Source organism: Choristoneura fumiferana, chromosome 15, assembly GCF_025370935.1.
Source record: "Choristoneura fumiferana chromosome 15, NRCan_CFum_1, whole genome shotgun sequence".
In the NCBI taxonomy this organism is placed as follows: Eukaryota; Metazoa; Arthropoda; class Insecta; order Lepidoptera; family Tortricidae; genus Choristoneura; species Choristoneura fumiferana.
This window is the reverse complement of record NC_133486.1, coordinates 11419998-11435558: the sequence shown is the minus strand read 5'-3', so window position 1 is coordinate 11435558 and position 15561 is coordinate 11419998. Positions and strand designations below refer to the sequence as shown.

Sequence of the window (15561 nt, the reverse complement as noted above, 5' to 3'; positions counted from 1 at the left end):
AGGGGTCCTTAAAACACGAGTGTGGGTCACATGAGTGTTTTAAGGCCTAATTACGTACAGTTGCATACAATATTTTATCTATATCCATATATTAAATCCTCTATCATGTGTTCAAGAACCTAAATTGAAAATACAAACTGAAATATAGATGCACAGAAAAACCAGAAAAATAAGACCAGCACTGGGAATCGAACCCAGGTCCTCGGCATTCCGTGCCACGTGCTATACCGCTACACCACTGCTGGACAAGAACCATTGAGAATGACCTGCATTAACTCTTACTAGGTAGGTATGTCTGCCCCACGAGCTGCGCCCGCGACGACCTGCTGCTGTTTTTGAACGCATAATTGAGGATTTACTATATGGGTGTAGATAAAAGACGTTATATAGTAGGATATTAGAGCGGCGTAAGCCAGCTTTAAGTGGTGTCTTGTGGCTGACTGGCGCCTGGCGCTGCGCTGGTCTCGCGCTTGATTGCCTCCCGCGCGCCCCTCTCTGCCATAGAGTAAGGGGCTGTTTCACCATCCATTGAATAGTGTTAACTGGCGGTTAGGTGTGATGCCGTCTCTATTTGTTTTGTTCGAATAGACGGAGACGGCATCACATTTAACCTTTGGTGAAACAGCCCCTAAATATGCTGCAGCGCCTACACTTGGCGGTGTTCGAGACGCAGCGTTCGGCGTAGACATGGGTAATCTCGACTCCGAGAAAGGATCTGGTTCACTAAATCAACTCCGCTTATCGACTCCGACTACTTTATTGACTCCGGATCTTTTTAGCGATTCTTAGTTTGTCTATGGGTGATCCGGCTCGGTTCGGTACCGAGGTACTGAAGTACCGATTCGTACCATTTGTGAGCCACTTCGGATATAGTTTACTACTGGCGAACCGACTCCCAGGGAGCGGCTCTGAAATTCGTTTCATGCTATCCCTCTACCTCTCTTAATTAATGCTATTAGCGTGAGCGGGACGGCACATATCCGATCCGGTCCGATGTGATTGAACGAAACGATTGAACGTCGGTCGGAGTTAGTAACTCCTCGGAGTCGATAACATTTGAAAGGAGTCTATTAGGGATTCGGATCCGCTTAAGGATCTGACTCTTTTGAATCTTCAAATCCGGATTGACCCATCTCTAATTCGGCTGCGTTTTCTGCGAGGTACTTGAGCGGTGCGTGGACGTGGAACGTTGTGACTGTTTCAATTAGAGATGTGCGAGGTAGCTGACCGGTGCGAGAACGTGTAGCGGGCTCTCCTCGGACTCCGCTAGCCGAAGACTCAGTGAAGTGGCGTTCGTGCTTGATCGCAGAAAAATAAAATAACGAAATAATTTCGTTATACCACGCACGCACGATTTCATTGTTCATATGTCAAGAAAGAACAGCCAATCGATATTTTATTGAACGACTTTAACATGTATATTGAAGTTTCGGTTACGGTTTCGGCCAAAACTAAAGCCAAAACCGATCTTTCGGTTTCGGATTCGGCAAAAAAACATGTTTCGATCGGATACTACTCCCAACTACAACTTAGTGTTTAGTGTTCCCGGGCCGGGGTTGAGCCTCTGGAACAATGGACAGCACTTGACTTAGTTAAAACTATACAAAGCCTACATTGTTGCGTTCTCTTTCAGGTAGAGTGGGAGTCGGATTATGAGCCGTATTTCGTAGTGCATCGCTCGGTGCCCAAATACGACACACGCTTTTCTGGCTTCGGCTGGAATAAGGTAATGGTCTAGTGTAAATCTAATTAGTCCGTCAGTTATATTATAGAAATAGTCTACAGCAGGGATTCCCAACCCTTTCGACGCTTCATACCAGATATACAGAATGTCAGATTCTTAATATGCCAGTTTTTCAAAATGTCTAATTCTCAATTTATAACCAACTAGCTTTTGCCCGCGGCTTCGCCCGCGTGGGATTCGGTTATCGCGCGCATATTTCCGGGATAAAAAGTAGCCTATGTCACTCTCTGGCCCATAAACTATCTCTATGACAGAAATCAAGTCGATCCATCGCTCTGTTTCGGCGTGAAAGACGGGCAAACATACAAACACACAAATAGCCTGCGCATTAGACAATAAGGCCTCTGAGGCCGTATTGTCTAATGTTTCTGACACTCGCGGTCACAATCAAATGACAGTTTTTATGCGACAACTTTCATTTGATTGCGTTGGAACGTAAGAAACATTACGCAATAGACCCTCTGGTCTACAGGGTTGTGGGGATGTCCACAGGTGTCCCACAGCGTGGAGCTGCGAGCACTGGGCTACCGGGCGGTGGTGCTGCCAGGAGCGTTCGTGGTGCACACGCCGCACGCGCCCTCGCCAGACATCACCGCCTTCCGAGCCAACCCGCACTACCGCCTGTGAGCTCATCCTGATAATACGTAGTCTGTGAGATTTTAGAGTGTTTTCAGATTATCCGATCCGATATCGGGGCAAGTAAAATGTATGTAGTCTCTTCTTCTCTTCTTCTTCAACCTTGATCTACCCAATGCTGAGTAAAGGTCTCTTCCATTTTAGACAATTCTGTGCGGTCGTGAGTTTTCCGCATCCAGTCCTTCCCAGCCGCTCGCACCAAATCGTCCCCCTTTCGTGGTCTCCACTCTAACAACTTTTAGCCCCATCTTCCATCGAACCTACGGCAAATATGGCCCGCCAAATGTATGTAGTACTTGTCTTTCATATTGTCCGACCCGATATCGGATATCGGAGCCGACACCGATATGTTGGCGGCACCATCGGACTCCCGAGGGCTGTCGGACGATAATGTTTGCATGTGTATTATACGTGTATCTAAATTGTCTCTGTATGTGTGCACTTATCGAGCAAATGGCCGTATCGATTTTGTCGGAAATATGTGAAAACAGCTCATGGTTGTCGGCTATCGGTGTCGAACATCGTCGTCCGATACCGATATCGGATCGCGCTGAAAACGCTCTTAGAAAAACCTTCAGGTTTTAGGGGAATCGGAAGGACTCGTGTAATAGAAAATGACAATTGTTTTTGTGACTTAGTAGCAATCCATCACGCGAAGAGTGCACTCGTTGTTTTCATTTATTTATATAGAGCAGTTAAAACCATCGCTTACTTATTTTTTGTTTAGTTTGTTATTTTTCGGAAAGTGATTTCCATGGGGAGCCAACTCAGAGTATTTCTGTAAATAACCAATCACGGGAAATTGTTTATAAAGTATATAAATATTTTTTTAAAAGAAGCTGAAAGTGTAAAGAAACGTGTTGATAAAAATATTAAACGAAGCATACGAAAAAAAATAATTTGATATAGACAAGAGAAGTAGACACAGTATAACAGCTCTAAATATTTCCAAACAAAAGTAGTGTGTTAAGGCGGGGTGTTCTCTATTTAAATTAACGATGGAAGAATTCGAAAATGCTGATTTTGTTTTATTTGGATCATGACAAAAAGTCATAGTTTATTTTGTACTGATGGTTATTCTTTACATAACTTTTTACGGTAACTTCGAAAACATTGCAAGCTGATAACAGAACAGAACCGCATATCACGATCGCGTGTCATCGTCAACCACTCGTCAACACCCGAATTATGCTTCTAAAATCCGAAAGTTTTTTTAAGAGCTCATTGAGTGTAGTTTAAATGCTTACGCATTTGACTATTTTTTATTTATTTTGTGAATCAGAGCATTGGTATTTTATACGTTTTTTTTTTATTTTATTTTTTATTTATTTGGACAATGTCCAGCAATATCCAGCACTTTACTTGCTCTAAAAAATTACTCCTCTTACAGATGCCTCGCGCTCCTCAAAAACGAATTTATGGAGGACCTGCGTCGCAAATACAACATAACACTGGACGACAAGCCTGACTCCTTGTACCTGGGACAGGCGAAGAGCCTGCTTCTCAACCAAGCTAAGGACTCCAGCTAGGTTAATGCCACCAAAACCAGGATCATTTGATAACATACGTTTAAATGTATCGTTTGAGAAACATTTCATTTTGCGCCACAAAATAACCACTTAAATAAAAAAACGGCCAAGAGCGTGTCGGACGCGCTCAAGATAGGGTTCCGTAGCCATTACGAAAAAAAACAAGTAATATTATGTGCGCTATAATACAATTAAAACACTTACTACAGTCTTAAAATCTATTACCAGAAAAAGAGCGTATCTTCACGGCACTTACGTCCTTTTGTTAAGAAGCGCAGTTTTTCGGCAATAACTCAAAAACGGTATATCCGATCATGTTGAAACCAATTTTCGTTGAAAGTATTTATTAAGCGTTAGCTTTCCATATTTTTGCATATTTTTTGGACAAACGGTTTAGAAGATAAAGGGGGTGGGAACACAGTTTTTGCTACTTTGGGATTATTTCCGGAAATCTTCACTTAATCAAAAAAGTTTTTGAGAAACTACTTTACTATCTTTCAAAAGAGCTGTCGAACTATGTGCCACACGTTGATGAACGTAAAACTTAATAATAAAAACACTTCAGCGTTCGTTGTTTTTTATATGCGTTAATGCGCTGACGCACATCTATTTCTATCAGATAATCTAATAACCAAACGTTGTCTTGCGCAGTGAGCGCAGCGGCAAGCGCTTGCATTATCTGATACAAAATTGATGTGCGTCAAACGCATAGCGCATAATGCTGCGTTTATCGCATAAAACAACCGAACGCTTTCAACTTGTATATTCTTCGAGCTATGTCGATGACTTCGGTGCTTCGGCGAATTTCCGCATTCCGGATTCTATCGCGCAAAGAAACTCCGAGCATAGATCTCTCCATCGCTCGTTAATCTGAACCTCCCCAAGGAGCCAATAGTCAAGGACCGCGTCTCAGAGCCATAGGTCATCTCTGACAACACACGGTTACATAAATACAAAATTAATTATAATTGAAGTTAATAAGGGAGACAGACGGACACATCGCTGCGTTTACGGTGCATCAGCGTTTTTTTAACAACAATGTTTAAAAAAAAACTAAAACCTAATCGCATGGCTTAGGGCCAGTACAGACGGACTACATTCCAACTGCAACGTAACCGCAAGTGCCGACTGCTCATAAATTTTTCGTTGCAGTTCGATTGCAGTCGTAACAACTGCACTCTGACTGCAATTGAAATGTATCTCGCAGTTTATTTGAATAGTCTGTATGGCCCTAGTTTAATTTTATAACGTTTCCAAATAATTATGGTTAGTGAAAAGAAAGAACGTGAGATTATTTTTACTGGTATTCGCTAAACTTATAAGTTCTATAAACTTTGTCATTGTAAGTACTATTATGTTGTTATTTTGCTACCAATAAGCTGAGACAGGGGTTCCCAAACTGTGCTTCGCGACGCCCCGATGCGTCGTGACTGACCTAAGGATGTCGCGAAACGTTACATTTGGGTCGCCGTATTTTCTATACGTCGGTACTATAATTTTCAAGTGAAAATATATAAATATTGGGAACTCGTGACCTAAAGTATTTGTCTATGCTTAATATACTTCGTTATTTTAGTATTAAAACAAGGTAAGCGATCTTGACGTGTCTTTATTGAAAAACACTTTTGAAATATAAGTCACAGCAAATATGTACTCGTAGCAATTAGCAAGGTCATAAAATATGATCATTTACATGCACTTTGGTATCATAAGTAATAGTTAATGTTTTTTTTTCAAGTTTTTCAATTACAAGACTCGTCAACATTGTTTACCCTTTCTCTAATAGAAAGAAAAGTATAAATGTATTTTTTGTATTTTTTAAATCAATGAAAAAGTATTTCAACATAGTGTGTGCCACATGGCCACGCCAACGATTGAAATCCATATACGAAATGTCACACATACCCAATAACTTTTAAAAAGCTTCGGCCTAATAAACCGACCTTTCGCATTGTTCGTTCATATTTTTCATACAATTTGATATTTCAATGCTATGTCCAAGGATATAAATAAAGTACAACATTAAACCGTCGAAATTAAACGAGGGCGCCACGATAGTCGCAACTGTCACATTTTACCATAAAATTTAGTTCCTTTTTCATCCCTTTTCTACTTTTTAGTGACGTTCTCTAGTTACAGATTTTAAATGATCGGCTTATGTAAAGCGAAGTTTCCTATGTATATTAGTGCAAGTACGTACTCTAGCGTGCCGTCCCTCTTCAAAGTATCGGGTGAGAAAGAGACGGCGCGCTAAAACCTCGTACGTAGCTTTAAAGCTTTAGTTGTACATAAGCACATTACCGTTGTATAGAAGTAAGCAGATATAGGCTGTGAGTAAAGGAAGTCCAATGAAATTATTAAAAGACGAATAGTACTACTGAAGAAATACTTAAGTGACCATTAAGAGATCTAAGAGCACTCTTATACTAAACGTGGCGGCACTAAATAACTATGACATTAGGCTGGTGTCAAAAAAAACGAATTAGTGCATCTGTTAGATTATCCAAACATTTTGGACATCTTTTGTCAATTGAACAAAAAAATATGAAAAATCAGTTAAAATTCAGCGTGACGTCACGCATAGTGATGCATTTTTATGAAATATGGTCAAAGAAAAATATATCCAGATTCATGGTTTACTTTGAACAACTATCTAAAAACGGTCGTAAGAAATACATGAAAATGAAATTATCAGTTTCTTCTCAGCCTCGTCTTTTAATGGGGAATGGATGAAAATTTTAGAAACGCTTGAACCTTTTTTTATCAATAGGAATAAACTTTCTAATTAACAGAAAATAAAAACAGATTTTTAAGTAGCATCAATTAATTAAAAAAATTCGGGTTACGGTTGTTCCATAGCCCAGACCAAAAAATAAAAAAAAAAGAATTTACGTGTCTTTGACTCGTTCTTTTTGACAGGTGACACTCTTTACCGGCCCGGATAATGCCGATCTGGAAATACCGACCCTGTTTTTCATGTACACGCCCAATAGAAACTGACATGAGCTTCTGTGGGTGTGTACATGAAAAACAGGGTCGGTATTATCCGGGCCGGTAAATAGTGTCAAAACGATCGAGTCAGACACATAAATTCTTTTTTAACGTTTTTTGTTGTTGAGTTTTTATTTTATCGTACTGTGTACTGTGTCGAGTCTTTTTACGATGATTTCTTTGGATATGTAGAGAATTATTGGGTCAGTGTGGTCAACTTTGAAACTATATGCGTTAATAAATTAAAATAAAGTAAAAAGTTCCCGAAACTGTCCGACCGACACACCAAGTAATTTTTTTCAATACAGGGTTCGATTCCCGAACCGAGTATGCAGTTTTTCTTATTACTAAAAAAGATGACATGGTTTCTCAAAATGGATTTTTCTGACATAGTTTCAGTTTCCCGTTACCCGTTAAAAAAATAGCGGCTTTTTGGCATCACTGCATAAATATAAGAGCTATCATAGCAGTATCTTACAAATTATCATAAAACGACTCTACCATATATTTAATCAGTTATATGTCCTTGTTATTGCTCTTAGATCTGAAAGAGATGATAATGTTGGTAGATAGATTGTCAAATTGATAGACTGACTATTAACCGACTCCTAAAACGATAGGTTCTTTGTTACCCGGGTCACTCCACTTTTTTTTAAGTAGCTTATTGCCATGGTAACGTCTCGAGTGTTACTTGTTAAAAGTATTATTTTATGTGGTACAAATCCACTAAAAGATATGAATTTTAAGTTGACAGTTTTTAGGCAATTTCTTCATGACTCAACATGCTCATCTCCTAAACATGCTGATGCTATACATTGCAAACATTTTTCTAACAAAGTGTATCAGTGATATCTCCTAAGTTACAGAATAACATCACTAAAAGTTGATTGACCCACCCCATATGTGTTTGAACGTGTCCGGCTATCTCTAAAACTGCAAAAATTATTTGCTATGCTTTTTTGTAGCTTTAGAAATTTAGAAACCAAAATTGAAGTATACCTTATCTTTTTGTAGATTTTTGTAATTGCAAATTGTTCCAAATCAATTTTGTTACATTTTAATAAGCGAGTACCTCGATTTATGTAAATTACGTGGTGACGTAATAATCATACGTGAATATAATTTTGTAAGTGTTTTCCAAATCGGTATATTTTTTTAGTTTATATTTAGTTATGATTAAGAAAAAAACGTTTTTAATGTTTGCGCTTTTGATCCGTAACATATTTTTGCTTGTAACAAATTTAATTTATTTTTATAGATTTTTAAATAGATTTATACTTAAATCGAAAGGCTACTAATACGTTTTTTATTGTTTACTTGAGCAAGAATTTTACAATGCATATAATACATAAAATGTACATAACGTTTCTTATACTTATCAGAAATGGCATTGAGTTATAAAAGAGTTATAATCACTTGTATTACAAAAGCTGGTAGACAGTTTAACATAGGTAGCTATTCAAACCAGCGTAAAAAAAGGCCTTACGTCCCAGTGCAGGGCACAGGCCTCCTCTCAGAATTAGAGGATTTGGGCCGAGGTTCAACGCGGGCCCAATGCAGCTTGGGGACTTCCCGCACACCATTACTTCGCAGATATTTAATTCCTTCACCCTAAAGCTCCTGGTAAATCTCAAATGCAATTTCAAAAAAAACCAGAGGTGCTAGTCCAAATTTGAACCCACAACCCTCTGTTTGAGAGGTTGATCCCTTTTCCCAGCCCATTTCTGCTACCTACTAGAAACGTCGTTGCTCTAAATGAAATACTGACTTCTCATACATTTCTGGTGAGTATAATATAATAATTATAAACATATAGGTCACATGTTAAATGCCTGCCTAGTTGATATGAATAAAATATTTTATACGGCAAAGTATTAATATTAAAAGTTAAAACCTAATTATTTTTGTTCTACTTATGGATACGTACATGAGTTTTTATAATTATAAACATGTTTAAAACTGATTATATTATGTTATCATTTCGTATTATCCATATCTATTTATACCTCTTTCCCGTCGACAATACTGATACCACGATATAATTTTTGGGGACTCCCATTGGAATTGAAATTAATAAAATCCCGAAATATTGGTACGACTGCCAAATGGAAGACGAGCGAAGCCGCGGGAACAGGTTAATAGCTTATAAAATGCGTGAGGTAAGAACCTCATTCACATTTATCTGTCGTGTTGTGTCGTGACGCATCAGAACGGTATCGGTTTCATACATTCTATATGGTTGCGTTCACATTTATCTGATGCAGTGTGTTGTGACGACTTGTGGTGTGTCGCATCAAAGCTATAGAGAGAGAGACAGAGAGCATCACAACACAACACGACAGATAAATGTGAATGCGGCTTTAGGCTACACGCTCAATTCCTCAATTCAATGAGGGCTATCGTTTTTTGTCTCAATAGATGGCGCACTGTAGCGTGAGGTTTTTAAGTATGGCTTTCAAAGTCTGTTATTACGGGCGTGAAAACAAAGTTTAGATTAAGATCATATTTAATACACCTTAAAACCGTACCATAAAAATATCGAGCATGCCACAGTGTTGCATAGTCCCCGTTTTGTTCGGAAAAAAGGGAGGACAAAGGTTTCCGAAAGACAAAACTGTCTCAAAACACAAACATTCATTGCCCCGGAACGCATATTTGCTATTAATTAATTTCAGATATTGCAAAATATTCACAAATTTATTCTAATTATAAATAAACCCGCGTAGCTCACCCAAAAACTATGAGATTTGTCATTTCGGAGACCTCACGCTACACTAGCGCCTCTAGTGGCGAATTCATACGCGATAGCCCTCATTCAATTAAATTTTTGGGATTATAATTGCCCCATCGAACGATGCGATGATTCCGCCAATGTCGAGGTTGGATAAGACACTGCCAGTCGACTTCAGGTCGAGTACGGTAGAGCTGTCCTTGTTCGGTAGAATACCAGCCACAACCAATCTAAAAAAAAAAGTAACCACCTGGGCTACACGCTCAATCAATGATATTAGACAATAAGTAGGTAGGTAGTTTAGAGCAGTATTTATTTTGCGAGACCATAGAATAAGACAATATAAGACAGTATAAGTATAAGACTCTAAGTAGGCATTATTATTGATCAATGATACGTTGTAAGCGTGCAACAATCAGCGACCGATGAATCGTTCGCGATTTTCTCTCGCTGATCATAATTATTATGTAAGCTATTAAAATATCTTGAATAAATAAATAAAAAAACATATTTGCGCAAATTCCACCTTGCACAAGCAAGCGTGTGCGTTAAGACGGCAAAACGGTATACCTACCGCACAAATGACTTTTGGACGCCACACAGTTTTTGCACCAATTCTTGCATTAGCCATTTGCGCATGCAAGTCACGTGTAGCCGGGCCTTATATCAAACTAGTGAACCGACTCCTAGCGCCATCTGGTGAGAAACTCCAAATCCTACGTCGCGCCATCGAAGTTTCTCAACTCGGCCGCATATATACAACTTTCGACGATCTTCCTTCGGACTTCGGTCCCCAGGCATACATACGAGTAACACCTGCCTGGAGAGAGATCTCTGTATCGTAGCCTCCCCACACTAAGATAAGTTTTAAAATTGGTACTGCATACTGAACTGTATGAGTTGCGCATGGATTTAGGCGATTTTGATGTACAGTCAAGGACTTTTTCAAGAGCCACCATGGAACCATTTCACAGTAAGCGTCATAGTGACATCGCATTAATTAATAAGGAAAATCATAATGCCTTTTCTTTTGAAAAGGTTCCATTGTGGCTCATGAACTAAAGTCCTTGACCGTACTTACCTATGCGTCTACACAAATGTAAAAAATACGAATTAGGCATAAACAATTACTTTGCCTACCCGCAAAAGCGAAGCAAAGTTGTTGTGATGGCAGGTGAGCAAAGTAGGTAATGGTTTTTTTTTACAGAGGCGAAATATAGCTAGATGGCGTTAGTATCGTGAGCTTCATTTGACGTTTGACGTTTGCTTGCGATTGGCTCATTTAGTTTTTTAACCAATCACGAGCAAACGTCAAACGTACCTCTCGATACTAACGCCATCTAGCGATATTTCGCCTCTGTGAAAACCCTCATTTATAGTTCATTGTTATCTATAGACCTCCCCAAAGTAGGTTTGTTTGTTTGTTTGTTTATACTCTTTATTGTACAAAAAGGAAAAACAAAAAGGTTACATAAATAAAAGTTGTGTTAAGTACAAAGGCAACGTTAAGGGTAGGTAACGCTACTTGAAGGTATATTCCGTGGTAACGCTTTCAATTCGACAAACGATTCAATAAATTATGTAGGGTAAATCGTCAATTACATGGCTCCTTCCAATAACCGGGCCACCTTATACTAAAAAGGTTGGAAAACCTCCGACAGTGTCACTTCAAAATTCAATATCTCGAAAACGCCTAGACCGATTTTGATAAAACATATCTAAGAACCATCGCTAGAAAACCTGCTTTCAAATAAAAAAACTGCATTCAAATCGGTTCACCCGTTTAAGAGCTACGGTGCCACAGACACACACACATAGCAGTCAAACTTATACCACCCCTCTTTTTGCGTCGGGGGTTAAAAATAAACACTGTTTGAAGGTGACCGATTTCATTTTAGTATAAGATGGCCAATTATTGAAGGGTGGCCAGTAATTGACGATTTACCCTAACTTACATTAAACCTTTTAGTACTTATAAATGAATAACTTATTATACTAATGTTTGAGGAGGATCCAGCACCTACGTGGTGGGGAATTAAAAACTTCTAAGACAATGTCAAAGTTTTTTCTGTATTTTTTTTCTGACAGCAAAAGGGAAATGTCGGGAAATGTTCTGACAAAAACTGAATTCAAGAACTCATAATAAGCTCATATCATAGCATAACAAATCTTGCGTTTTTAACGTATTGGTCGAACTAAATTTCAGATCATCATGCTTTCATCTAAGAAAAGGTACAGTACCTACACACTGAATAGGTAGCGAACTGCTATACTCAGACATCTCAGCTTAGGAATGTCTACCGTCTTTCACGTCGAACGGATGCCAGATAGTCCCAGAGAGTGACATAGGCTACTCTTTTTCCGGGAAAAATGCACAGTTCCCGAGGGAACAGCGCGCAATAACCAAATCCCACGCGGACGAAGCCGCGGGAAAAATCTAGTGTTATATAAATGCGAAAGATTGTTTGTTTGTTTCTATGTTACCTCATCACGTCTAAACCGCTGAACCGATTTAGATAAAATTCGGTACACAGATAGCTTGAGTCCCGGGGAAGGACATAGGATAGTATTTATCCCGAAAAATTGCATAATTCCCGCGGGATAGCAATAAACGAATTCAACGCAGTCGCGGGCAAACTGGCTCGTCATCGTCAATAACAATTTATAGCCAACTAGTCTCGCGACTCCGTCCGCGTATCGGTTTTAACTATCCCGCGGGAACTAGGCCACTTTCCGGGATAAAAGATATCCTATGTCCTTCCCCGTGACGCAAACTATCTGTATTGTAGGTACACCCGAAATTCATCTAAATCGCTTCAGCGGTTTAGACGTGATGAAATAACAAATAAACAAACAGATTTACAAACTTTCGCATTTATAATATAGTGGGATCATAGCCTTTACCTGTAGCTTTAGAACCCGTACCCAATAGGCACAGACTGGGAACTTCACACATTAAATTTCTTCACAGATGTAGCAGATGTGTCCAAAATCCCACACAATCGCATAAAAGTCACGATGAAAAAATGGATTTTAAAATGTACTGCTTAAAAGAAGATATTTGTATGCAATAACCGGATGATGGTCGGATAAGTACAATAATGTTTAATTTCTCTTCCGTAGCTATTTGGTTAGCCTCGTCTTTATTTTGTATCTGACGTCTGCCATTGCCTACTACCAATGGGTCTTGTATCAAGTAAAGACCTCGCAAGAAAAGACGTTAGTACTGAACTCGATTGCTAAAATAAAGAGCCGACAAACGGAGGAAGTTTACAACGCCACAAACGTAAGTTTTCCAATTTTTAATAGAATAGATAACTCGATTTTGGCGGACTGTACGCGCCATTCGCAAAATATCCTTCGAGTAAAATTACGTCTCATCCGGAAAACGTCTCTCTCAAAAAGTTCCACAGCCGTGCCCACCCAAGTATAGAATAGTGCCCGCCCCAGAATGTTGACCATCTCACTGACTGTACATTAATTGTCGACTCTGCTTCATCGCATCCGCCAGGCCCCCCTAAAAAATAACCCTCGCCAATGGTTTCACACATTTCGCAAAATATCTCTTGTTTAGCCCCTTTCATTGAACAATCTCTCTCGCATTTTTCCTACTCGTATGTTCCTTGTGAAGAACTACTTACTGCGAAAAAACACAATACTTAGTTTCTTTTAAGGAACAATCAGGAATACTCTCGCGCGTCGACTCACTGCTTTGTAAGAGGCCTAAGTCTTAATGCGGCTACCTATGTCAAACTACGTTTTAGGCAGACCCGGACAAAAGGGGCGGGACGGTACGATACGCGAACTTTGATTTTCGAATTTCGTAGTAGCCCTGCAGAGCCGATCCTATGATGCGTCCGACATCCTGCCAGGCGCGATAAGCGGTCGCCATTCGGTGGAAGACGTTCGGTCGCCGCATCCGTTCGCAGTCTTTCCGAACCGATGCGTTGCGAGCCGTTTGGTGTAAATCATGCCTTAATATACAGCTTTAGACTGCTTTACATAATTTTCTTCACCTTTCAAAGTCAAAGTCAAAATATCTTTATCCGATTTAGGCTCTAACAAGCACTTATAAATGTCAAAAAAATATCCAACCGGTTCGGAAAAACCTCTGTTGAGAAGAATCCGGCAAAAAACTCAACGAAGTATATTTTTTTAAACAGATTTACCATATTATTAAATGATATCTATACACCACAATTATTTAACACAACTTCATTTTTAACACAGTAGGTTCGCTATTTGAAGGGATCGCTAATGCGGATCGGAATTATAACGTTTTAAACTTTCGTGATTTTCACTAATAGTCAAAATATCATCAACGGGACTTAATCACGCTAACACACACGAGTAATATTTACCTCGACGTTTCGGCAACATTGCAGTGGCCGTGGTCACGAGTAGACTAAAGTGTGGGGTGTCAAGTCTGCCTAGCAGCGCGAGTCCTTCGAACTACCCGCACTTGATCACTAATAGTACCAGCATTTGGTCCTTTTTATTTTTCACCCCATCACACCGTCACAACACTAACAACGTCCGATCATCCCTTCGAACATTCATCCCGACGTCGACACTTATTAATAACAGGATTCCACGAGAAGAAAGCTTATATCCATCGTCCCGGTTAAATTATTATGCTTTTTTATTTGAACTGCTTCACGTACCATTCTGGAGTAGAAATGACGTTCCGTGAACAGGATTTTGGGATTGTGAAGCTCAATCCAGTGGTTTGGTCCTGACTCCAACAAATGCTCGGCTATGGCTCATTAACTTAACTTTATAATACGCCTTAGATATTAATGTCTTCTTGACAAAAGATCTGAATTTTGTATCCATTTCATTTGTAATTTTTTTTTGAATTTTATTATAAATACGTATGCTTTCTTCCTTATGCATTGATAACTTGTGAGCGGACACCGAACGGTACCCCTACAGATAAATTAGTGTAGTTACTAAAACAGATTATTTTTCAGCTGGGACATAGAAACCTCACACTCTTGGAATTTCTTAAGTTAAGCGCGTCGAGTGACCCAAACTCTCAATTTGTTGGATATCTGGAGAAATGAAAGACGGCGGATGAATTATGTACAGGAATAGTTTTGTCAGAAAGTCCCTATCTATATTTTGTAAGAGGGCAAGTTTAAAAAAATGGCCCAAATCCAAACATTTTATAGTTAGTTTTAACTTTTTTATATTATTGTTTGGTAAATTTTACTTACATTTTTAGCTTTTTTATTTTATTTATTTTTATTAATAGATTTTGTATTGTGGTGAAGTCGTTATGAACCTACCAAGAATAGTTATTGTAGTTTACTTATCTTCTGTAATAGGTTCTTAGATTTCACTTTGAATAAAAACGTCTGTTTCTTTATGTACCGTTATTTTATTTCTTACAATATTACACTATCCCACTACCACTTAATGACTACTTACTTCAAAATTTCCTGTTAATTGTTAGACCAATATCATCGTCTCCAAAATAATCATATTATTGGGTATTTCTATCTACCGTTGTACCCTCATTTTATCTCTCAGATTTCAACAAAATTTGGAAGGTAGACTCGATCCATGATTCCGAGCGACGATTATTAAGAAAAATTCGTAACAAAACGGACACATCCATATAATATTTTTGCTTTTGGGGATACATCTGGAGACCCTGTTTTTCCAGCTCGGAATCATAGACTGAGTCTACCTCCAAATTTTTGTTGAAATCGGAGAGATAATATAAACTTGGGGTACAACGGTAGATAGAAATACCTACATACAAGGCTTTTAAGGCTGCGTTTCATTTCAACCAGAGATGTGCGAGGAATCTGTTTTTCATGAACCAATAGAAACGCTTCATTTGCCTATCCTCGCACAGCACATCTCTCTGGTGGAAACAGCTGAGCGGAGCGAGGCGAGGTAAACGAATTTCTATTGGTTTA

The 15561-nt window shown here is 38.9% G+C and overlaps 2 protein-coding genes across 4 annotated transcripts in view; both read left to right on the top strand.

Annotated features, from left to right (window-relative positions):
* Window positions 1-4369, top strand: part of LOC141435539 (xylosyl- and glucuronyltransferase LARGE1-like) — a 19688-nt gene extending 15319 nt beyond the window's left edge. Inside the window, exons 11-13 of one of the 2 annotated variants that reach the window (XM_074098238.1) lie at window positions 1634-1726; window positions 2237-2367; window positions 3771-4369. In XM_074098238.1, coding sequence (XP_073954339.1) covers window positions 1634-1726; window positions 2237-2367; window positions 3771-3909 — 363 coding nt within the window. In that variant the 3' untranslated portion in view covers window positions 3910-4369. Of the gene's footprint in view, window positions 1-1633; window positions 1727-2216; window positions 2368-3770 lie in introns of both variants that reach the window. The other variant, XM_074098243.1, reaches the window with a different exon arrangement.
* Window positions 4370-11666: 7297 nt separating this feature from the next.
* Window positions 11667-15002, top strand: LOC141435581 (uncharacterized). 2 transcript variants are annotated; one of them, XM_074098309.1, is made up of 4 exons: window positions 11667-11863; window positions 12603-12671; window positions 12755-12917; window positions 14605-15002. In XM_074098309.1, exons 1-4 carry the CDS (start codon window positions 11844-11846, stop codon window positions 14695-14697), a joined length of 345 nt encoding a protein of 114 aa, XP_073954410.1. In that variant the 5' UTR covers window positions 11667-11843; the 3' UTR covers window positions 14698-15002. The 2 variants fall into 2 exon arrangements, with proteins under 2 accessions (XP_073954410.1, XP_073954411.1); XM_074098310.1 differs by lacking the exon at window positions 12603-12671 and having other exon boundaries at window positions 11669-11863.
* The last annotated feature ends 559 nt before the right edge of the window (window positions 15003-15561 follow it).